General features: G+C 39.4%; 1 protein-coding gene across 4 annotated transcripts; it reads right to left on the reverse strand.

Annotated features, from left to right (window-relative positions):
• Positions 1-812: 812 nt before the first annotated feature.
• Positions 813-25,359, reverse strand: wt1a (WT1 transcription factor a). 4 transcript variants are annotated; one of them, XM_044194186.1, is made up of 9 exons: positions 24,398-25,359; positions 20,037-20,159; positions 17,832-17,934; positions 13,192-13,275; positions 8,055-8,154; positions 5,318-5,462; positions 3,554-3,643; positions 3,093-3,176; positions 813-2,689 (listed from the first exon to the last, which is right to left on the reverse strand). In XM_044194186.1, exons 1-9 carry the CDS (start codon positions 24,870-24,872, stop codon positions 2,568-2,570), a joined length of 1,326 nt encoding a protein of 441 aa, XP_044050121.1. In that variant the 5' UTR covers positions 24,873-25,359; the 3' UTR covers positions 813-2,567. The 4 variants fall into 4 exon arrangements, with proteins under 4 accessions (XP_044050121.1, XP_044050120.1, XP_044050123.1 ...); XM_044194185.1 differs by having other exon boundaries at positions 3,084-3,176; XM_044194188.1 differs by lacking the exon at positions 13,192-13,275 and having other exon boundaries at positions 24,398-25,357.
• Between the last annotated feature and the right edge of the window lie 10 nt (positions 25,360-25,369).

Here is a 25,369-nt window from a genome sequence, read left to right on the forward strand (position 1 = left end):
AAAAATGAAGCAAATGGTGGACAGGGAAGGATGAGAAGTAAGAAGAAGCAGCATGAGAGTGAAAGAAGGTGAAAAGAGTTAAAGAGAGTTGAGAGGCTGAAAGAAAACACGTTCATTTTTATCTGCCTTTACTGCTCCTTTTTTCACTGAGAGCAGAGCCAAGGAATGCAACGAGGAATCTGGTGAGAGATAAAGAGAGGAAAGTGGATGGTACTGTACCGTACTGTGTGTGTGTGTGTGTGTGTGTGTGTGTGCGGATTGTGCATCTGTTTGTCTCTATTAGTGTGCACTGTAGAGTTTTTTCTTTTAACTCTGTCCCTTTGTCTTGTCACTCACAAACCTGCTCTCTAATTATGTTTTAATTCAGTTTTTAAACTGAAAAGGTGTGGTTTTAGTCACAAACAGGGCAGGATATAATGCAATGAAGAAGAAAACCTTCTCTTGTGTGTTATGGGAGGGAACCTTGGCCAAGGTCAGCTGATGTATAGATTTAGTATTTGCACATATTTCAAGACTTTTATGTGGGACGGGGTTTGTTTGTTTTTTTTTTTTGTTTTTTTTACAAGATATTGTAACATCAGGGCAGTGGTATATTTAAAAAAAAAGATTGGATCCTTATAATGATAGAATTATACATAATGAGGCCAACAGTATTTCATGGATATTATTTTCTGTGTGAGGAGGAGTTGATATTTTAATAGAGTAAAACTATTATGTGACCTGCTTGTGGGCTTTATGACGATAATACTATATCACTGACTAATAAATGATGACTTAATATTGAAAAAAAACAACAAAGAAACTTTCAAATGAATAACTGAAGACCACAGAGACAAACTGTTACTGTATCAAAACAGTCACAATACATTTACACAGAGAGAAAGCATCATTTTCAGTTATCACACTTTTGAGTACAAAATGTTTCACTCGCATTTGCGGTTTTATGACTCAAATATTAATACACATGAAAGAAAGAATGACAGTATAAACAGTTCCTGGATCCATCCAAAGAAAAGTCTAAAATGTATCAGTTAAGTTACATATTTTCCCCCATGGAAAGAGTTCAGTTCCCATGGTGAAGAAGTATTATTTACATCTTGACCATAATGTCCCGGCCACAGAGCCAGTGTGACCACGCAGACATAGTTTAGAGCTTGCAGTGTCTGAAACACTGCCAAGGTCCAGCAATATTTACACACCACAGAGACAAAAGACGATTGAGCTCCAAGAGCGCTGAGCACTGCTAGAAAAAAAAAAATCCAATCCTCGCATTACTCAAAAACAAAAAAAGTTCAGCTTTTTAAATACAAAACCTTAAAAGGCATATTTATGTTTGCAATGTAGATTTTTTTGCTGACCAGACAAAACACCAAAAGCTTACATTGCGAACACTGCACAGGGTGTTAAATGCAAATTTTTCACTTAATTTGATCTCTTTAAATCAATCCAAGCATTATCTTTCATGGTGTAACCGTGAAAACTATAAGAAAAGGCAAAGAGACTGAATGGCACCTCACTCCCTTTAAATCATTCCAGTGAAAGCAATTTTTGTCCACAAAAAGATAATAAATAAGCCTTCCCAAAGTAGTTCAACATTAGAGATAGTTACATTAAGCTGTGGGGGAATGTATGTTGCTGACCATAACCTCACTGTACACGTGGTGGTGGATGGTGGCCAATAACTGGGGATGAATGACATATTACATTAGAGTTAAGATGGAAACATGTTTGTCTGAGATTCTTCTGGACTTTCTTGACGTGCAAAGATACCAACATTCACACTCTGGGCATGGGGACCTTCTGTAAAGTAAATGTACTGTAGTTTTATTTGCTTTTTGTACATTTTCATATTTACATCTGCCTGACAGCATTTTTGCCTGTGGAAAAATGTTACTGGTAGACAGAAACTTAAGTAAAATGTTGCTTTTTCAGTCGTGAGTTCTTTCAGGAGAACCTGGAAGAGTAATGTAGTAGTGATAATTCAAACCTACAGGAAAGATTTCTTTAAGTCTGGTGAGATTCTGTATTTCATTTATAGTTCAATCCCATGAAACTATACTAGTAGTAGTGAGTATGTATGTCCCCTACGGTGGCATAAATACTCCTGCACCAAATCTGCAGCTAAAAATAGTCTCAAACAAATGCACTATTTACTCCTGTTTGAGTAACATTTTCTAAAAACTACAGTGCCCAGCCTTTTTAGGAAATTATGTGAGGGAGCTGCGTTTTTCACACATTGTTTCACAGGATTTGTTGGTACTAAGAAAAATACAGAATATTGCCAGCCTTACCCTTTAAATTCCACACCCAGAAAGTCACAGTACAGTTTCTAAGACAGACGGTGTGTGTAGACTGTGGTATATAGTTGGGAAAATAAAAAAGATATGCACCTACTATTAACTTTTTTAAGGGACCTTTTAGGACTCCACTGGCCACCACAGAGGTCTGTTTCACGGGTGCAAAGGGGGTCACCAGGTTTGGACTAACCAGAAACAGAAAATATAAGCAGATACAACCCAGATGTCTACACTTAAAACTGTGATATGGGCTGGACAGTGGACACAGGTTCAGATGGCCAGCTGGAGCTTGGTGAGGTTCCTCTGGTGCATGTTGTGGTGTCGCACCAACTCATCGCTCCGGGCAAACTTCTTCTGACAGTTCGGCCACCGGCAGTTAAACGGCTTCTCACCTGAGAGAGAGGCGGGATGGATGGACCGGTTGGAAGAGACAGAAGATGGATTGAAGAAGAAGTGGAGAGGGTGGTAGTGACAGGAGGTGGAGAAAGTAGGAGAGGAGGGATTTAGACAGGATGCAAGCCGGATGGAGTAATAATGAAATCAAGCGAAAAGAAAGGGGAAAATGAAAGAAATATTAGAATATTATGTTGATCATAACCTGAATGGAAAGATACTTTATATAGCACTGTATCTAGTACATAATTGCACAAGTCAAGTAAGAATAAATCCATGTTGACATTCCAACACTGTGTTGTAAAAGTACTTTACTTGTAATCTTTTGCAACTTTAATATATGTAAACATCAAATGGATGAAGAAGAAATGGAAAAATAAAAAGTTTACGCACTTGTTTTACCTGTATGAGTCCGGGTGTGTGTCTTAAGGTGGTCAGACCGAGAGAACTTTCTCTGACACGTCTCGCATTGGAAGGGTTTAACTCCTAAACACATGTACAGTATGCATGCACACACACACACACAGACAAACAAGTCCAAGTTCACACACACACACACACACACACAGAAAACATATGTTCAACATCACACACACACACACACACACACACACAGAGGGAGATAGAAAAATACAGTAGAGCAGAGGCTTAGAGGGAAGCCATTCCAAAGTTTAGCCAGCCTTTAGCAACTTCATACGAGGGGAGTTCAGTGTAAATGCAAACTGTGCACTTCAATAGACTGCATTGTCCACAAAATGGCTGTCATGCAAACAGCAGAGGAGAGCAAGGAGAGAGAGCAAATACAAAGAACTGAAAGGAAACAAATAAAGACAGAGAGACAGACTGAGTAGAACTGATCAAACCTGTGTGCCTCCGCTGGTGTCTTTTCAGCTGGTCAGAGCGAGAAAACCTCCGGCCACAGTCTGTGAAGTCACACTGGTAGGGTTTCTCCCCTTGACAATGACAAGAGAGAGGACACAGACAGTTAAATAAAATTCAGTTTTAAATAATTATATATATTATTATATATTTTATTACTTCTTTATCCCTGAAGATATCACAGATAACACATACAGGAAAATTAGGTTTAAAGGTCTACTAGTTTAATTTTGGTGACGATAACACCGCTGTTCATCTTGTAACTGTTACAATAGCAATATGTGTAGAGCTGAAATAATTAATTGATTAGCCACGACAGAAAATTAATCAGCAACAATTTTCAACCAATTAATTTGAATTTTTTTAAGTGAATGCCAAAAATTTAGCTTCACAAATGATGCTATTTGCTGGTTTTCTTAGCCTTCTATAGTAGTAAACTGAATATCTTTGCGTTTTGGACCCTTGGTCTGACCAAGTGTTGGCTAGCTCCTGTTATTTCATCATTCTTATCTTATAGCAACGTTAGCTAGCTCTGGAGGACAGAGAAATACTCTTTCCCTGAGGAACATCTTTAGAATACAATACAACACTGCTCAGGTAACACTAAATTAAACAGCGAGCTGCTGCTGCTAACACTGACAATAAACCAAGCTCACAACCCAGTGTAGCTAGTTAGCCGGCTAGGTATGTAGCAGCTTTTCAAATGGGAATATTTTATGGTTTTCTGGTCTTCTAAACTGAATATCTGTGGGTTTTGGACTCTTCGTCCGACCAAACAAGCAATTTTGGGAACTTGTGATAGACAGCCTTTATTATTTTCTCACATTTTATAGACTAAGCTATTAATCTAGAATATGACTGTCAGATTAATCAATAATGAAAATAACTGTTAGTTGCGGCCCTAAATATATGTCTCTAATGTACAAAGGCAACACATGATAAAAGGATAAAATTTGTCTGTGAGGCATTTTAACATTATTGTCATTATCACTTTTAAGACATCGGAACAATTACTGTAGTTAAACCAAAGGCGATTATATTGGCATCATCTATGAGCCTCTACACCAGTGGCTCCCAAAATGGTAGCTGCAGCACTCCGTGTGCCTTGAGGACAGGGTGACAAGATGTATTTCCATTTCTTGACTGACTTTAATAATGTTTCATTACCAGCAAAGATACTGAATAGCTCAAGCAACTACGAGAGGCAAATGAAAAACAGAATCAGTGCATTGAACATAATGTTATCTGTGTGTGTGTGTGATCTGCAAATCTGCACAGCAACATGGCCTAAAATGACTGAGAACAGGCCTATTTTTTCACTTATAATATTAAATATAATATAAATATTGATGTTAGGTGAAAGCTGACAAGGGTGCACATGTATGAGTGTGTGTGCATGTTTCTTGAGACATTAGAAAAACATTTACTATAAAGGGGCACTGTGATTTGTTCTGCACTGCCACTGCATCAGATTCGACTGGAAATACAAAGGATCTCTTTATTTTACAAAACAGGAAGTATTTTCTGGCAATAGCAGATAAGGAAATTGGCGCCAATGGAAATATCACTTAAAAAGTATTTAAAAAGCTTGTTCTCACAATGCCAAAGAGAAAACCTTTGAGTGAAGTAGGAACATGCTGGTGACAGTAACTGTGCTTCTGGGAAATGTGGCACTAACAATACTGCTGTCAGTAGATATATGATAGGTGTAATATTACAGCACATTTTCCTGTTTCTGCTGGTTTCACCTGTGTGTTTGCGACTGTGCATCTGCAGATGAGACAGCTTGAAGTAGCGTTTGTTGCATCCTGGGTAGGCACACATGAACGGACGCTTCTCGCTGCTCTCTGACCGAACTATGGCTGGAGCGATGCTGGGCACCCGCCGCACATCCTGCATATACACACACACACACACACACACACACACACACCAAACACTTTAATTTAAAACCAAACCACTCAAGGCAGAATTAACAAAAACTCTCCCTGGACATCAATAATTGAACCAGTAAAATGTAATTTAGAAAACAGCCAATTAAATCTGTCCTGTGTGTAAATAAGTGCATGTGATGTGTCTGGCTCACGGGGATCATTATAATAAAATGGTCATATATTCATTAGATGGGAATTAGCAGTAAAATGACCTCTGACTGACTGCAGCCCAAGGGGAGCTGTTAGTCACGCCTTTTAGACAGACCCCCTTCCAGAGTGCCCCATTATAAGCCCCGCCGCTCACTGCCGTCACTGCTGGAGAAGAATAACAGGAAATAACACATGGTTGTAGAAAAGAAATCCTAATTTTGTATATTAGTTCATCTGCACAGTAAATCTAAGTATATTTTTTCTTATTTTTCACGCCCTCTCATGCTGCCTGCTGACCTATATTTCCTCTATTTTACTACTAGTCAACCCAGCACGATATTTCAGCACTTCCTTCACGCTTCCTCTATCTCTTCCTCCTTGTCTTCAACTGTTTTTACTTTATACCACTCTACCTAAAAAATTCTGCCATTACTTTCCACTTTCTCTTTTCTCCCTCTCTCCCTCCACACCCTTTTACTCCGCCCTCCCGCAGCCATCTGCTCTTCATTTCCTCAATGTCTAGCGTAATGGCCAAAGAGACTCAGAGGTCAGCCCTGTTGTAATTAGTGCTGTTAGCAGCTATTTATAAGTACATTATAGCCGTTACATACTGGAAGAAGAGCCACTTACAGTGCCCATGCTCTTCACAGAGTTGTGTGTCTTTCTCTAAGGGAATACTTTTAGAATCAAAGCTAGCTAACACTGGCTCTTCGCTTTGATGCGGAGTAATAATCTACGCTCATAACCCTGTCTAGCTAGTTAGCTGGTGAAGCAGTCTTGGGAAGCAAAATAAAAGAGGAGGTCAGTTACAGAGTCAGAGTCTAAATACAGAGTCTGTGTACTGTGTTTGTTTACAGCAGCAGCCTCTTGTTGCTTGATTCAGAATTACTTTTTCATTGTTGTTGCTCTAGCTAACAGGTGCTAACTGGCTAAATTTGGTAGTAGTTGTTGTGCTCAAGAGATGCAGGGGGCAAAGGTGACAGGGTGGTGAAATCCACTGTCATGAAAAGAGACATTATGAAATATAAAATAATAATAATAATAAAATAATGAGTTTTAATACTTTTTTATGATTTCATAAATTGTTGGTTCATTTATATGTTTTACGCAATTTATTCATGGGATTATCTATTTCTTTATAATTACTTTATTGTACACTTTGGGGCTCCATACTAAAGTAACATGCCTTTCTGCAGTAATCGAGAGTAACGTCTTTTTGCTGCAGGTGTTGCTAGTTAGTTTATTTAAAGATCAACAAAACTGACTGAGTGATCTCCTGACAGTCGAGTGATATAATTAGCTATGATTTGGTGATTTGTTATGTGTTTCTGAATCATAGGATTCAGTTTTTAACAAGCCATGTAATCATTTTTGCTGGTCATAAACCAACATTAATGAAGAATGAAATTCCATGGCTATCATCTGTATTTCTTTTGGCAGTAACTGAGAATTAGTGTAATCCCTGTAATAAAAATTATGGAGCAAAGCATCACTTTGCTACTCAATCTGTTATCTCACATTTTAGCAGCTCTTAAATTATACTTTAAAAGGCATAAGAGTGAGAGTTTGTTTATTCTTTTGCATTGAGCCAGACCTCTTATGTGTGTTTTTTGTGCAATCCATTTCAATGAACAGAAGAAAAAAAAAGGAGCAAAGGAAAAAAAGGAGCAGGGTGAATGATGAAACAGGCCCCAAAAAGAAAGAAAGATCTCAAAAAAGTTGTGCTGTGGACTAAGAGCAGGTCTGGAGAATCTCTGCTCCCTGTCCTTTAGAACCGCTGACAGACAATAATTAAAATCTAATGATTTATTAACATGCTGATCCTCCTATGGAAACTGTATCTTTACCCAGTGTAACCCTGTGTGTGTGTGTGTGTGTGTCTGTTTCTCCACTGCTAATGGATTAGTGGAAAAAGATTCCTCTTGGCCTTTAGAGCTGCCTTTTAAAAATCTCTGTGTATGTGTGTATGCAACGTGTTTGTATGTGTGTATGCAACGTGTGTGTGTGTGTGTGTGTGTGTGTGTGTGTGTGTGTGTGTGCATGTGTAGGCATTCGTGTGTGTGTATATGTGTTTGTAAATCTCTGCTCTGCTACATATCAGTATTTCCTCTCCACATAGCCTGGTCATTGCATCAGGCTCTCCACCACTCATCTCCTTCAGACCACTCATTAAAGAAATATGTTAAAATTATGTCCTTTTTTCTGTGTCATTGATGCATATTTCTTCCAGTGTTTGTTATACTGACCTTAGGTTTTCAGTAGGTCAAGCATTTGTGTATGTCCTGATCTTGACACTAAACTTGTACAGTAAAGAAGGCTTACAGTATGTGTGTGTGACAATGAAAAAAGAAGTGACATGTAGAGACGATGTAGTAGCAGTAGTAGGTAGTGTGAGTCCTACCTGTATGCCCCTGAAGACTCCATGTGTGTGTATGCGGTACTGTGTGCTGCAGCTGTAGACCATGGGGGTGCTGGGGTCACTGTCATAGCCTGCTGTGTGGCTGCCAACACAGAAAGAGAGAGGAGTGATGACGGTGACTGATTTATTCACATTCTCACAGTAAAATAAACTGTTGATTTCCTTGAAAGTGAAAAAATCGACATTGTAGTCCAACACTTTTGCACAGTTTTGCTGTCAACAGCTGTCTCAAAGCCATGTTGACTCCAAGAGTAGAAAACTATTCAATCAAACGTGTTCAGCTCCAGAATATCAAAACTGGAGAGTTTTCTGTGCCACTAAATCATTTTACGATCACAAAATGTCTCCACAGCTAAAAAGGTTTTCACGTAGACGACTGCCACATACAGTAGGACGAATGTAAAGCAGACAGACATCAGATAACAAGATGCAAGAGTATGATTTAATGCCATAAATCCATACAGTTTAACAAACACTGGCAGATATATAGAGAATGACCTGCTGTTTGACTGCAGGTAGGGCCATGAAGGTATCGTTATTCAAACATATTCAACCTTGTCACATGCAGGCTGTAATGCAAAACACAGTAGACTCAGAGTTTACTGTAGAGATGTAAGTTGTGTTGATGTATGGAGGCAAAGTCTTTTTTTCTTTTGTCAGAGCACCATATATCCAGCTGAAGCCTGTGGCTGTGCGTGTGGGTGCCTCTGTACATGCATGTGTATGTCGCCCTATAAGTTAAACTTTGACCTTTTGGAACAATAAGCCCAGATACAAAATCAGCTGGTACATGTACAGTAGGGATGATATCGGAGACATGTCTAGGTTGACTTCATAAAACCATGAGCTGTATAGATGATCATCTCTACCGTCCTTTACTGTGGTGCTATGCAGTATTTGTTTTTGGTGAGCCCTTAACTTTTCATTTAGCTAGCAATGAGCTAGCTTGTCCAATACTTTTATTTATGACCAAATACCTTCAAAGCTAATGGCGTTCCAATAAGCTTAAACTGTACTTTGTGTTTAGTGCAAATGTTAGCATGCTAACACGCCAGCCTAACTTGGAGAACATAGTAAACATTATACCTGCTAAACATCAGCATGTTAGCATTGTCATTGTGAGCATTGTTAGCATGCTAGTTCAGCCTCACAGAGCTGCTAGCATGGCTGTAGACTTTATAACAAATTTGCATTTGTCCATTGTTGACAAACCAAAACCTTTTCCCATTAGACAACTTTCAGTGATGTGTGTAATGTTATCATCTAGCAATGAACTCTCAAGTATTTATCTACTAGCATCTACTATATTTCCTGAATTTTAAGCCTTTTATCATTAGTGCTACTAATGATTTTTTTCATTATCAATGAATCTATTGAAAAATGTCTATCACAATTTCCCAGAGCCCAAGGTGATGTCAAATTGCTTGTATTTCTGACTAACAGTCCAAAACCCAAAGATATTCATCTAGCAATGATACAGAAAAGCAGTAAAATCATCTTTGAGAAGCTGAAACCAGGGAATATTTGGCATGTAGGCTTGAAAAATGACTTAAATAATCTTAACTATTAAAAGATTAAATAATTATCCAATTTGTTTTGAACAAAAATAAATCATTTCCTGTTGATCAGATAATTGATCAGTTAAATTAATCATTTTATCACTAGCTACTACAGAAGCACTTACAGTATAATGTATGACACAAATAGCTTTATAGTTTTTCACTCTGACTTAAAGGGCAGAACAAAACCTGCTCTGTGTGACGCAGCCTACAGCTTTGCCTCTCATATCTTCTTATGATAACACACAGAGAAACAGAAAGCTCTTGTCTATGAAATGTGTTATATTTCAGTCTGTCTAACCAAACGAGGAGGATGGGAGTTTGCATCCTGTGCTGCTGCTGTGGGAATGTACAGTATACAGCCGAGCGGTCATAAGGTGCTCTTTGTCTGCCTCGCTATTTCCAAGGACAGGAGGAGAGACATCAAGACTACATCAGCAGTAGACATGGTGTAAATCATACTGTATGCTCCTTTACTTATGTTCATTCATTCATCTTTTTTGGTATTTTTGTTCATAGTAGCAGGTAATGTACAAGTTGGGACACCTTAGTCAGGGATTGTGGACCTTCCACTGAAATACCTTTAACTACAACTCCATCACTATGGTGAAGGAGGGTGGAAGGTTGTGGTGGTGAGGAGTCAACCCTCGTCTAACCTGCCATATTGACTAAGAACAAGTTTCATACATGAATGTGAATGTGGCCCAGCACCAATGTCTACACCATTACAACAAGGCTGTTGAAGTAAGCAGGGAAGTACTTTGGTGCGCCCGAAGTACAACCAAGACAAACACATCCAAACACAACTAACACAGTAAATACAAATATTTTCAGGGAATCTACTAATATAGCTAATAAATAAAATTATAATATAATATATAAACATGTTAAAACACAAAAATACCAAGAGTAATTGCAGAGTATAAATACAATGCAACACTAATTGATTAATAAAAAGCTTATGAGTACCTACTGTTACTGTTATTCAACATTGGACATAGACTTTGATGTGTGTTCTTTCTCCATGGTGGCTCAGTGATGTCTTAATGTAAAATCACAAGTGCGTAAGGGCTCTCTCAAGAACCTTTGCAGCCATTAAAAGAACGGTTCGACATTTTGAAAAATATTATTATTATTCACTTTCTTGCTGAGAGTTAGATGAGAAGATTGATTCCACTCTGATGCTTGGCTGTTCAATATAAGGCTACAGCCACCAACCGGTTAGCTTAGCTTAGCATAAAGAGTGGAAGCTGAGATAATGCTGGCCTGGCTCTGTACAAAGGTAACAAAATCCCCACATAAAACCAGAACTTGTTTTTTTCCCTTCAGTTTTCATACGGATTAAACAAACAAGATATAACGTGTTAATTAGTGAGCCCTGTTTTCAGTCTTTATGCTAAGCTAAGCTAACCGGCTGCTGGCTGTAGCTACATACAGTATTTACCGCACACACGTGAGAGTGGTATCAATCTTCTCATCTAACTTTCGGCCAGAAATCGAATAATGCACATTTTCTAATTCACTCAAGTCTGTAGACTTGAGTGAATTACCCACATTTCATAGCATTATAACTTTATACATTAATATGACAAAAACAAAAAACATTGACAAATGTACTTGTTGAAAATGAGCAACGCTTTACTGTCCACTAAAACACCTCTGCAGCAGCTGATGCGTGGTTCAGTGTTTTAGTGTTTAGTGTGAACATTGGGAATGGGCCTATCTGCTCTTCCTCTCTGAGCTCAACTCCCCTACACTTCCTCTTCCTCATCTCCTGCCCCTCGCCCCTCGCCCCATTCCTCTTTATCTCCCTGTCTTCGACTGACTCCCTGTTCTTGCTGTTGCTTTCCTTTCTCTTCCTCTTCATCCTTACTACGCCCTCACACCTCCCCTCCCCTCTCCTGCTCCCCCTCATTGACAGAGAAAGTACAGAGTCACAGAGGCTGAGCCACTGAGAGAGAAACACAGTCAGAGCTGAGCAAGGCCACTGAAACAGCATCATATACCTTTATCAACCTTCTCTGAAGACCTTTTCATTGCTTCTGAAAAAGAAAAAGCAACAGTCTGTGGGCCAGAGGATTTTAAAAATCATATTTGTCTCATTTAAATACAATCAGCAAGCCCAACAACGCTCTGAGATCTGAGATTTAATGAGCCTCACATACCACCGCTTGTATACAAGCACTCACATACACACTCACACTACTTGCACACAATGCAGCAACACCCCCCAAACACATAAACTTCTCACTACCACCCCTTTGTGCATGCTATCAGACACACACACACACACTTTCATCTGTTAACTATGATGAATGCCTGTTGGCTCAGAGTGGAAAGGTATTTGTGAGCCAAAACAGACACTGACCAGCGTGCAGCTATGCAGGTCACAACGACATAAAGTACAGTGCATACTACTGAATGTTTTTAACTCTGTCTGAACAGTGGATGCTAATACTACAGTGATTGTTTGTAACTGGTTTCTAATGTATTTATAATTTAATTTGATAGTAAAAGGGGGATACGCCACATGGGATGTCATGTGGCATAAGAGAACTGAACTTTCAAGAACAGGTTACTCAGAGTTTCTTCACCTAGTTAAACTAAACTCCAGAATCATGCAAATTACAGTATAAAGACAAACATTTTAGTAATCCAAAGTTTGATTTTTCCTCACTATAGGCCGAATGGTAGTGCTCCAAATGACACACCTTGGTCCTTTAAAAAAAAGTAGCTGGGGTATCCTGACAGCCTAGCGTTTAAGATGAATACAGTACAATATAATCGCACGGTTCAGCCACAGACCTTTGTTGCATGTCATCCTCCCCACTCTCCCTGCCCTCATTTTCTAGCTACCTATACAATCTACTATCAGTTAAAGGCAAAATGCCACAAAATGTAGCTGGAATTCCATGAAATTTACTGCACGTATCGTTTCCAGAGGATGAAATCTTAATGCGGAGCAAATTTTCGCCCCAAACAGCCAATGAACTGTACAGGTGTTAGCTGCAGCCAGCTAGCAACATGCACACAGATTGTGTGTATGTGTGGACTGTATGTGTTTGTGTGACAGCTCAGACTGATCTCAAAAACGTAAGAGGAACTCCCTTCTTTTCCTTTTCTTCTTCTCATTATTATTATTATTTTTTTATTTTACACAAGCTGAAACATTTATAACTCGTGTGAAAGCGTCTTTGCCAGCACATTTGTGTCTCTTTTCAAGTTATGCTTAAAGTTCTTCATTTTGTCTTCTTTTCACTCATCTGCTGAACAAGCCAGGAGTCCTAAGTAGGATTATGCCCAAAAAACAGGTTATCTACATGCAACAAAAACATGTTTTTTATATAGTATATTAATTATAATAATAATTATCTCATGTACCAAACTAATAAAAAGTGAGAATACTGTCTTGAGAACTGACGCTGCCATTGCTGGTCCAAAATGATCATTCTGTTCAGACTCTCTTGTATCCAACCTTCTCTTCATGTTTCCCACTGTCTGATTCGACATAAACTTCACTGACTGCTGCTGTTTAAAGAGAGCGATGGATAAGTTCCTACCTCTTTATGGTGGATGCCAGAGTATTGACAGGGTCCCATGCCACACACTCCAACTGAGAGGTCATTTGATATAAATTTTTTCCGCTGTGGAGGGAAGACAAAACGTAGAAGAAAAGCTCATGAACTGTGCAGTGGACTGTCAGTTAGCAGGGTTGAGTGTGTGTATCCATTTGCAATGCTGTGTTGCCTTTTGTTGTCTTCAATAGAAGCACCCTAATGCAAAAACACACACACACACACACACAGTCGCAGGTGGAGCTGAGGTTAAAGAATGTGCCTCAGACAGACACCAAGAAAGCTAAATTCTCCCATAACAGTTTTCATTAAACACAGCAGACTCCACAATCATTATTCAGACCTGCCATGTGATTAAATACACTGCCACACACACACACACACACACACACACACACACAGTGGATTTATAGCTCTCACCCCCTCACTCCACAACCCCTCTATCACACCACCTGCAGGCACGCAGCAGTCTGGATGGGGTAGATGTGGTGCCTGGTACCCTGCTCATTACGCAGCTATTATTTTACAGTACAGCAGGGGCACGCAGCCAGCAGAGCACACAGGGTATTTCTGCTGAAATATTGTTGGAAAGGAGGCTGAGCACAAGATTTAAAGTAATGAGCCATGACATTTTCAAATAAATATGTGTCTGCTTTTCTTCTATATTGCTGACTGACAGAACCCATCTCTGATTCTGCCTACACCCATTTAATAAAAGCCCTCTGTCCTAATTTTCTGCCCTAAACAACCAATGTGTGTTACAGTAGGTCTTTCCTGGGAAACCCTTCTGGTTCTGCCTGCAGCAGAAAAAACGACTTCATTTACCATCATTTACCTACCAAAGATACTATAATTCATGCTGTGCAACACGAATGTCTGAACCAAATTTCATGGCAATCCATCCAACACTTGTCGAGACATTGAACCATGAATTTTGAACGTCTTTAGGCAGTCGACCAACAGACTGACATTGCAATCCCTATTGTATTGTGTTGGAGGCAGAAATCTCAGAGATATATCTCAAAACCTGTACAAATACAAGCAAAACTATCTGCACGACTAGCTACCACTTGATTGCGAATTAATGCTTTACACCTTCAAACAGTTCAAAGACTTTGAAAACTGCAAGTGTCTCCTTTCACATGTTGTATTTGCTGGCTTCAATATGTTGTAGTGGTTGTAGTGTTTTAGGCTGTTAGCCTCTCTCTCTCTCTCTCTCTCTCTATATGGATTAATAAGACCTGAGCATGTTTTCATTTCATGTTGTTCCAGCGGGCCAAGCTGATGGCCTGCAGAGTAAATACAGTCCTGTTGGTACCAGGCTGTAAGATTATACAACTGACTCAACTCATATGAGTCTTCCCAGCCATGTGTGTGCTTGTATGCATGTACTCTGTGTGTGTTTGTGTGTGTGTGTGTGTGTGTGTGTGTGTGTGTGTGTGTGTGTGTGTGTGCTGAGCAGATATCAGTTATGTTTATGACAAAGAAAACTCTGAGACTGTCAGGACAGCCCATGTTCACCGTCCATCTCTCTCTCTCTCACTCACACACACACACACACACACACACACACACACAACCACATTGAAACCTTAGTATCCATCCCTGCTGTATTTACAGAAGATTCCTTCTGTTCCTCCATCGTTGGAAAACACTGTATCAGTGGCATGTGAAGAATGTTTCATTTAGAAACATAACAACAAGCAAACAGTTTGGAGAGCGGACAGTGAAGAGGTGTACCTCCTTCACATGTTTAGTTTATTAAATTTGGAGGAAGCTTGTTAAAACCAGGCAGTTCACTGCAGTGACAGATTGGAGATTTTTCTTATGTGCTGTTTCTCCAGGCTCCAGTTGGTTTGCATTGTGGCCAACATGTGTACATTAAGAAGCTTGTTGACCATAAAAAGTTATCACAGCTGAATATTTTGCAGTAAGATAGCATGCCTCCTTGTTTTCCTACTAATATGATTTGCAGTCATTTCAATAAGGCAGTGAGTGCAAAATGGACGTTATGGACGAAGATGTTAATATTTTCTTAAAAATGTGCAATATTTCTTAGGAACTTTTGGTTCTGGTGTGTGGGAGGAGTAGGGAGGAGTAGGGAGGGCTAAAAGGTTAACGCAGGGTGTGGCTGGAGGTGAGCTGGATGAGATGAACAGTTTTGGTGGGGCAGGAGTATGAGGACATTTTTGGACTCGCATTGCAAGAATTTAGGCATCTGTGTGTGTGTGTGTGTGTGTGTGTGTAAAGATTGTATGTATTGGTGCTAGTGGTGGTATGTGAAGAGTTTTTCTATGTTAATGCCCCACTGAAGGAATAGAAATCTTTCCTTTTGAAGAACTCAGAGGTGGTCTGCATTTTTTGGGGTGATGATTCTCTGATATAGTTAATTTAAACAAATCATCTTTTTCTGGGAATTTGTTCTTAACAATACCTTATACGTTTTTTAATGGAAGACATTTTGTCACAGTAGCAAAAGCACAGGTGTAAAAAATATAATGAATGATGGCTGAATTCCATTTAGCTGCTTCAGTTTCAGGGTCCTGGTACTGTATACTGGCTCACTCACACTGTCATGACTTACTGGGACACTTGAACAGAACACAGCCATTGTTACTGTTATTAATTACACCTATGCTTTTCCTATACCATACTTTCTCAACCACTGGGCCGGGGCCAATGAGTGGGCCGTGAGCGCCGTCTAGTGGGCCGTGAAATGTTTTCAAGTTGAAGCTAGTGGGTTGAAGCTAGTGGGCTAATCGGTAGGCTGTGGTGGCGAATGTGGCTGCCCAATCCGTTCTGCCCGTGCGCCAAATAATTCCTGGCAGTCAAAGAAGGTTTACGCAAATGTGCCTGTTCAAAATTCCTCGTGATGTGAATGACAATAAAAAAAAAATTACCTAAAACAATCCTACTCACACTCAAGATACAAAACGGTTTTTAATCACTGGAAATGTAATAGTTCGGTCCGTATGTCATCGGATAATCCGTACTTAATTTGTAATTAAAAACAAAAAAAACATAATTGTGTTTTGTTTTAATTATGTGTTCATTCAATACAATTCATTCAACTATGTTCCAGATAGTATGAACGTTGTTGTAAAACACTTAGTTTTAGTATTTTTTTATTTTTTAACAGGCACATTTGCAGCAACCTTCTTTTACTGCCAGGACCTATATATTAGATTCTTAGAATAGAATAGATTAGCCAAAATCATTTGTATTATTATGATTATTATTATTATTTATATTTTAATGGGCCCTGGCCTGTTACAAGTATGAATAGGTGGGCCTTGAAGTAGAAAAGGTAGAGAACCCCTGTCCTATACTATGACAAGTCAAAATGTCTGCTGTGGAAAAAAGGCCTACAATTGAATGTTGCGAACTGCACTAGCCAAGCAGCAAAAATACCTAAATCCTCTCTTCACACTTCACATCAATGACAAGAATAGAGCGATCCATCAGTGCTTGGCGAATCAATGCAAGGTTTGACGAGAAAAAGGTTGGTTATAGCTGTGGTTCCTCTCAGCAGAAAGCACTTTGATGAGCGGAAATATTTCTGAAATGAAGCATTCCAGTCATTCATCTACTGCAGCAAATCACAGACTGTTTTGGAAAAGCTACTTAATGAGAAGCAGTCTGCTGTCACTGCGGGCTTTTACTTTATTTTCTGCTCATCTCCTTTGTTTTTCCCTGTTTAATTAAAATGAGTATCTAAAACAAACATCATCATCATCATAAATGATTTGGTGTCCCTGCAAATGATCAAAACAAATGATCAAAGACAGGCCTACAGAGTTATTAATTGTGCGGGTTAGAGAATACAGCAGCACAGGAAACTACAAGTCCTGTTACTCACTAAAAGATACAGAAGGGTAATGTTGGGTAAAACTGTATAATGTTGCTGAAAATAAAACCTGTGTTACTGATCTTAAAACCAGAATATCTTATTCTGCTGTTTATAGATATGAAAAAAGGCAACACTAATAAAATAAAAACATTTAAAAGGCATGTTTTCCCTGGCCCAACACAGCACATCTGTGCTGGGAGAAAATATCAGTACATATCATGTCAAAGAAAAGACCAGTGTTGAATAAAAAAAGACCAAAATAATGATGATTTGGCCTGCATATTTCTGTCAGTAGCAGGCAGAATAACTTGAATGAATATTTTCAGTAAATCAGCCCACTTTCCTTCAAAACTTCCTGCCACTGTTGGTTTACTTCCTTCAGGGGCACCATGACTTTCTTAAGTGTCTGTGCATCAGAAAGCTACTAATCGGCATATAAACAACATCCAAAATTAGGATTTTTAAACCACTTGAGGGAGAAATCCACACTTCTGACGACTGAAACAGCCAAACAGCACCCGGAGGAAGGAGAACAAAAACAGAAAGGAAGTCGCTATGGCAGACCTGTCCTCAAGGTGAACATCCTGTTCAAAACGGCATCCTGCTACCTTTCACTGAATTACTGCGGTTTGACACGAAACAATCAACAATGCTTTCTGAAACATTTCCAGCTTTAATTGTTGCTGTTTATTTACGATAAAAATAGATTTTGAAGAGAGCATGTGTGTTATGCATGTATAAGGAGTGTGTGTAAATGTGTGTGTGTGTGTGTTACCTGTTGTAAGGGTTCCTCAGCAGCAGAGCCTGGCTGCCTGTACAGCTGTCTGAAGGTGTGTGGCATCCGTAGACTGGAGGAGGTACAGGATACTGCTGCTCACCTGTAGTGCATGGACACACACACACACACACACACACACACACACACACACACACACACACACAGACACAATATATAATATGTGCAAATGCATTTGTACCTCTGTATGCACCCACAAAGGCTGAAGATGAAGGTAAACTCATCCATGACTCACTCAGAGGAGATGTTGTGTTTAAACATCCACCATATCTCATCTCCTTTTAAACTCTGCCCTCTCTTGCCCTCTCCTATTTGTCTCCATTTTTCGCCAGTTACTTCTACAAATAAAGACCCTTCGCTTCATGTTTCTCTCTCTGAGCTTCCCCGGCAGTGAATGGCTCCCTCGACATTTCTCTACATTCCAAAATCTCTCTCAGCTCAGATTCTCCCACTTATGTTTGCTGTAAAAAGCGGCAGAAATTTGTAGCGGTGGCTTCACGAAACAAACACATTTAAATATTTACCAATAACATGCGCAGAAGAGGGATTAAAGGGAAAAGTCGGTGGATGAAAGGGGATGAGAGGAGGAGACGAGGGAGTTTGTGAGTCAGGATGTGGCTGATTTATACCTCCGACAGGCGAGGTCACTGCGGAGATGTCAGAATAAGGGACAAGACACTCCCTAGGTGAGGGCCATGGTGCTGCCATACAGACGCAGCTGTTCACTCACACAGTGGCTTTAAATATACATAGAGATCTACTTTTGTTATTATTGAAAGAGACTCTGGTGCATTGTTTTTTTTTTTTAAGAAGTGACTACTTAAAGATAAAAATAGATACCAAATTATTCTGGGCAAAATGTGTCCGATCTGTGCAGGAGAAGTTAGATTACAGGATACACCCTGAGGCTGGTACAGTCAGGACCCCTTGTAAGACCTTTGTTAAAAGTTGTTAAATATGTTACTTTTAAAACCAACTTGAATATCGGGGGAGAGGAGACCATACAACTTATAACCGAACAGAACTGCCCTACAAAGGCAACTATATATTTGGTCAAAACTGATCTGAATCAGATTTTCTGATTTACTGTTTTACTATTTTTAAAATCATTATGCCATAGAAATGTGTAAATTCTGTGAAAACAGCTTTTTAAATTTGCAGTAACGACAAAACACATGCTAGAATCCGCATGTCGCACCTAACTGCAGAGACAGCCAACTAGATTGCTAAAGCAAGAGAGCTACATCAAGTGTAAGCTAGCTGGGGAAATAGCCACAGCCTAGCATTAGCTAAAGCTAAAGCTAATCATTAGGCCTACTACTTATTTATTTTTCCCTAGCAATGATCTGTAATTGAAAACTGATGATTTTAATGAACTGACATCTTCATAATTTGTTATCTCACATTACTACTGTATATGCAGCAGTGGCTAAATTCAATCATGATAGAGAACAACAAACAGCTAAACTCCTCCTAAAGCTAACTAGCTTAGCAGAGTAGCATTAGCTACCATCTCAGCTTTTGACACTAGAGGAAATCACATGACTTGGTATGGTTAAACTAACTTTGAATTACATATTTAAATGTATTCCATTGTAAATGAATTCATTATATTGACTTCAGTAGCTATAAATATTAATAGTAGTTGACAGACAGACACCAAGCAAAACGGATACATTTATACATTTAATTCCTATTAGCTATGAACTGTAAATAATCATAAAGTACTAGTTAAAATGGACAAGAGAGCTGAATAAATACAAATTGTTGGTAGATACTGTGTTTTCCCCCCACATTATCCAGTGTTAGAGTGCTGTATCTGTATTTTTAGGTAGCTATTACGTAGGCTCTATCGTGATGTCTTTGGGTAATATAATCAGCCTAAAAAGGCAAAAAACAAAGTGATTGGACTTTTTTTATCTGTTAGGCTTACACAGTGTGCTGGCCAGCTTGAAAACTCCTTTTTCTCAACTTCACTGCTCCTGTATTTACTGCCTTTGTAGAGCAGAGAGGCAAAATACTAAAACAGTTCTTACATGAAACTCACAACAGGTTCTGTGGAGGGACAAAAATCAGCCCAGATATCTGTAAAATGTACTGTTTAATTGAAGATACGTGTGTCAAACACATTCAGTGACTGAAACCATAAAGCGCTGCCGTACTCAAACACATACATGCTCTTACCCATAGTGTTCTGCTGAGTAAAAGCGTCTTCATGTTTGAAGGAGTGGTTGGAGAACTGCGAACTGTGGTGTGTAGGAGTGTGACCGTAATTACCGGCTCCATCGAACGCAACCGTGCTGTAACCTGCAACACAGAAATAAAAAGCAGTAAATACACAAAGTCACAGCACATTCAAGTGCGTAGGAAGGTAGTTTTTAAATTAAATCCATCAGAGATTACCACATTACACATTACCTCCTTAACACTGGAATCAAAGCTTACTTTTGTCATTTTCTAATTAGATCACCAGCTACAATGACATGATGCCGGTGTTTTATTGCATTTACCCCGTAATTTAAAAGTATTATCACTGAATACAGCCATTAAAGATGATCTTTTTTGGGCTTTTTGCCTTTATTTGATAGGAACAGCTGAAGTGAGACAAGAAATGTGGGAGAGAGAGAGAGAAGGGATGACATGGAGCAAAGGGCTGCGGGTTGCATTCAAATCAGCGCCACTGCGGTAAGGATTCAGCCTTGTACATGGGGCACGCCAGGTGAGCTACCGGGGCGCCCCAGAATACAACCATTAAAAATAGTTCAATATGGATAAAATAGCATTTATGTCTATAATCTTGTAAACAGTGCAATACCTGTATTTTTTAAATTCATGTAATTACATGCTTTAAATCTGCTTTTCTGCTTATGAGAACAAATGTTAATAAATAGTCAAGTTACTACAGAAACATGATTAAAAAAATTATAAGTTTGTTTTACAGTAAAGAAACTGCTGATGATTAGAGAGCAGAAAATGTGAGTTGAGATTTTGATCAGGTCAAAGAGTCATGATAAAGCTGCTCTGACAGTTACAGGTTATGGAGCAAGTGGACAAATATATGAAGAATTGTTTCCATAAATGGTTTGGGGCCATTAACTATGAAACAAGGATCTAATTTACCTGACAACCTTTAAAAAAAGTTTAAATATTTTCCCAATGGTTTTCTGTTGTTTTCTAATGGTGGATATCTAATTTTGCAACAAAAATATTACATGTATGTAATCTCTTTTTGGTGGTGTAATGCAACTTATGAGCAACTTTATACATTTATACTCAGCTATACATTTAGGGTATATTTTCCTTTTAAAGTGTAAAAGCAAAGCGACGGATTCGCCAGAGGCAGATGACAGGACTGAGATCAGTCTCTACTTAGGTCAAAAAGATTATTTCTTTACACCAGGGCTAGTAAATATGTACCCGAATAGTACCCACACAGCACACACATACAAACACACGCACACACGCACACACACACACGCACACAGTTGTTGTTCGGAGGAGACTAGATCTGTGTCTGACATCCCAGACCAGGCCTGACTCATGATTCAGACTGACCTAAAGGGCACAGCACACTCCCATAAATCACCCACATGCACAGACACACACACACACTATCTCTCACTCTCACATACATGCTTCATTAATTAAAATGCAGCACTTTCACTCACTTTACTCTGAGGATCATTTTGTGAGAGGAGAGAGGCGAGAGAAGAAAAAAAGCTCATTAAACATCTCCATTTATCTTCCACTCACCCCTGTCTGACTCCTCTGTGTGTGTGTGTTTGTCTGTGTAGGGTGATACTTTTGTTGCCTTGAAGTCCAGCACTGAGGTGACAAGCGATGAGGTCAATTTGTATTCAACTGGAAAACGCAAAGTCTGGAAATACCCCAGACTTTTTTTTCCCTGAGTCACAAACTGAAATTCGATGTTGTTTAAATACCTGGATTTTAATTTTTAAATGTGTGGGAATCTACAACTTTAAAACGCTTTCATAACTTACATTCCCTCTTATTTATTTTATTTTTCATCCTTTCCAGTGTATCCACGTTCCTGTTAGAATATACCTTTCTCAGCTTCAAAGACTTGATTTGATTATGTTTTTAGGTCCATTTCAAATATTATCTTTAAACATGAGCAGTACTGATGTTGGCAGGTTATCATGTCTTGCTACTGTAACAGTTTGCTGATAAAACGTGCAGACCTGTAAAAGCTATTAACTCTTAAAACAAATGAAACATGTTGTAAAATGAAAATACCTCCCTTCTGATGATCTGCATCCATGATGTTTTTTTTTCTTTAAAATGACCAAAAAATGTTTTAATAGAACCAGCAGGCCTTTCCTAACAAGCCTGCAGTGAAATGTAGTAGAAACAGTCAAGGTTTAAGAAATATTAAGCAAAATAAATGCACTGCTCTTATATGAAAATGAAATCTCTCCTGGAGGGGGTTCATAGTGATAGTCTCTGTGACCCTGCTCTGCTATCAGCTCTACTGTGTGACCCGAGTCCTGCTGTTAGTTTGTTTGTCTGTGCTCGTCCAGCCACAGCGGGGAGCAGATAAAACAGGTTAGAGGTCAGGCTCAGCTCTTTGATTATAATGTTATTCCTAAATTATCTGCTTGATAAGCATGTTATTACTAATTAATCTGTTGAGAAACCATTAAGAGATTCATTATCCTGCATGGAAAAGACCAGGGATTAGGTTAAACACTAGATAAAACCCCAGCGGGTCAGGATTTTTATAATAAAGTGTGTATCATGTTATATGATACATTGTACTCAATGCATTGTGCTTTTGAATCCCATTATTGACCTTTGATATGTTTCCTCACTATGTTTCATTTGAGTATCACATATTCTTTAGCAAAGCCTCAAATACTTTCTAAACAGAAAAGTGGAATCCAATGATTTTAGTGTATAATGTGATGTTGCAGATACACTAATACTGAATTCAATAAAACAAAGAGCTATGTGAGTTCAATTTAATTCAACCCAATTATCTCAATTATATTCAACAGAAAAGAACAGAAATTAATTCAACTAATTTAATTTTACAAAAGGGTGTCATTTTCACTCCAACAAACAATTTCAGAAAGAGATAATGAGATAAAACCAACCATTTTTCAACAGGTATTTTTCAAAATAAAATGCTCTAGTTCTTGTTAAATACAATTTTTGTGAGTTTTTTTAGACTAAAACTATAGCTGTGTTATACAAATGTGGGAAACTCTGAAGTGTGAGAAATGCCAGACTCTAATAGCCAAAATGAAAAATCAGGGTTAACTCAGCCTCAACATCCGTAGTTTTTTTTTCTTCTTCTTTTTATTACAACTGGACAGAAAAAATGTCTGATCGAGTTGATTGTTTTCTTGCGTGTGCACATCACCTCAGTCATGCATTTTATTTATATATTTGTTTTTTTTAAATCAGTCATAGTAAAAAATAGCTGAAGAAGAGAAGAGATATATACCAAAACTTTGGAATTTCACAAGCAGACAAATTTTAGATACTGTTCTTATGTCACTTTAGTGTTCGGATAGTTAGAAGCCTTAGTACTTTCATCAGCTGTTGTGGACCTGTTGTTTAGTGTTCAGCAGCTTCAACACAGGCAATACTTGATAAAAAATAAAACTATTAGACTTGATGTTTGTTGAGGAGGAACTTTTCCCCCTCGCTCATTAAAGAAGTTTTCGTATAAAGTCCTGAACCTGGAATTATTAGGATCTATGTGGGTGTGCACGTCAAGGATACTGAGCATCACATATTTAAAATCTATATTGACAAAACTCTTGTTTAAATATGGAACCCTAAAACATTCTTTTCAAAAGCAAATAACAAACCATATGTATAAAAAAAGAATGAATGCAGATCATAAATGTGTCAAGTACAAAATTTTCATTAATGAAAAACTAGCAAGATAAAAGCTTGAGTTATGAACCTCATGAAGCATCACAGTGACTCTAAGTGAGTCAGTTTAGGGTCAAAACAGGTTCATGAATATGACCGATGTTCAGATGTTTAGGTTTGTTTTCTCTCAACTGTGACTCAACAGGCTTTTTAATGGGCCATTTACACAAACAGCACTCAACTACAAGCATGGATATCTTTGGCTTAAACATTAATACCTAAATACTAAAGTGAATCCTTAGTAAGTGATGCTTGGATTTACACTTCTAAGAAACAAACAAGAACCATCAGTTTTCTGTGAGTGTATAAGCTGCATCACCTTTCTCTTTATTAATGGCCCCTCTCAGTGACCTGTATGTGGTTTTAAATAGTTAGTTTAGCACATACTCAGTGACGCAGTGCGAAATTCAGGTGAACTAAGGCCTCCAGGCAGTGAAGGCAACACGCAAAAACAATGTTTAATTTAGCTTGTACAGGTGTAATGCTACTGACAAATCTATATGTGGCTGATGAATTATCATGCTTCAGATTTACATCAGGAGGGTAAAATGGATAAACTTCGTGTTTGACTTGCTGACATCCAGACACAAAACACACACACACACACACACACACCGGTCCTCCTCCTCCAGCCCTACCTGTCTGGTTGCGGGCTGCCTGCTGTGTGTCCATGCAGTTGGTCAGGTAAGGTGGGTTGCTGAACATCCTGCTGGGGGGCTGGTGGTGGTGCGGGGCGGCCACAGACGACGGTTGACTGGGGGGTGGTGGCGGAGGAGGAGGTGCCCCGAATGCCGCCCCGTACCTGCAGGCCCCGGTCCCCGTGAACTGCCCAGAGAAGTGGACGGTGAAGGCGCTGAGGCCGCAGTGAGGGTCTGTGTCGAGGTGGTGGGGGTCACTGGTGGCCCCCCAGCTGGGCTCCTGCTTGATGAAGGAGTGGGGTCCCAGGGAGGTGTGGGGGGCGGCCAGGGAGGAGTAAGGGGAGGCGGCGGTGTGGAAGTCCAGGACGGGAGCCCACTGAGGGGCCGTGCTGACGGGCAGGGCTGGGCAGCCGGGGCTGGGGCCCGCCGGGAGCGGGGGCAGCAGGGAGTTCAGGTCACGTACGTCTGAACCCATTGTGGTCCAGGGGAGAAAACTAGGACAAAGGTAGGCTATTTTTAAATTTGATCTGTCACTCTGTACCTTTCTACCTGCCTGCCTCCCTGCCTGTGTGTCTGACACAAACCCAAATCAGCCACCACCCGCTGGATCCTAGAGAGTCTTTCGCTCACTATAAGAGCTGTTTCTTCTCTTTCTCAAGTCTTCTCTGGTTCGGCTTTTGCCCATCAGTTGTTTACGACACCACACAGCTGCTCTGGAAACTCCTTAAGTCCACCAGAAGTTCATGGCGACACAGCAAAGTCACAGCAGTCAACTTTTCTCAGCAGCAGCACGAAGAGAAGAAATACAGTAAAATTCTACACGACGACCAGCTGCGATCTTCACTGTTTCCCTCCACAACAGCCGTAAAAACAGTGTTTGGCTCGGAGAGATGGAGTCCATTCAAGGAGGAGAGACGTTTCTGCTCAGAGCTTTCTCAGTGAATGGAGAAAGAGGAGTGGAGGAGTGAGGAG

The sequence above is a fragment of the Siniperca chuatsi genome, linkage group LG4 (assembly GCF_020085105.1).
Source record: "Siniperca chuatsi isolate FFG_IHB_CAS linkage group LG4, ASM2008510v1, whole genome shotgun sequence".
In the NCBI taxonomy this organism is placed as follows: Eukaryota; Metazoa; Chordata; class Actinopteri; order Centrarchiformes; family Sinipercidae; genus Siniperca; species Siniperca chuatsi.

Bases quoted from the DNA above. Each gene is read 5' to 3' on its own strand.
- wt1a (XM_044194185.1), bottom strand. From the start codon at position 24,872: ATGGGTTCAGACGTACGTGACCTGAACTCCCTGCTGCCCCCGCTCCCG. The intron at 13,276-17,831 runs GTAACACACACA...TTCCCTCCACAG, and splicing joins CTGAGGAACCCTTACAACAG to CGGAAAAAATTTATATCAAA. The intron at 5,463-8,054 runs GTAGGACTCACA...GTGTATATGCAG, and splicing joins GAGTCTTCAGGGGCATACAG to GATGTGCGGCGGGTGCCCAG.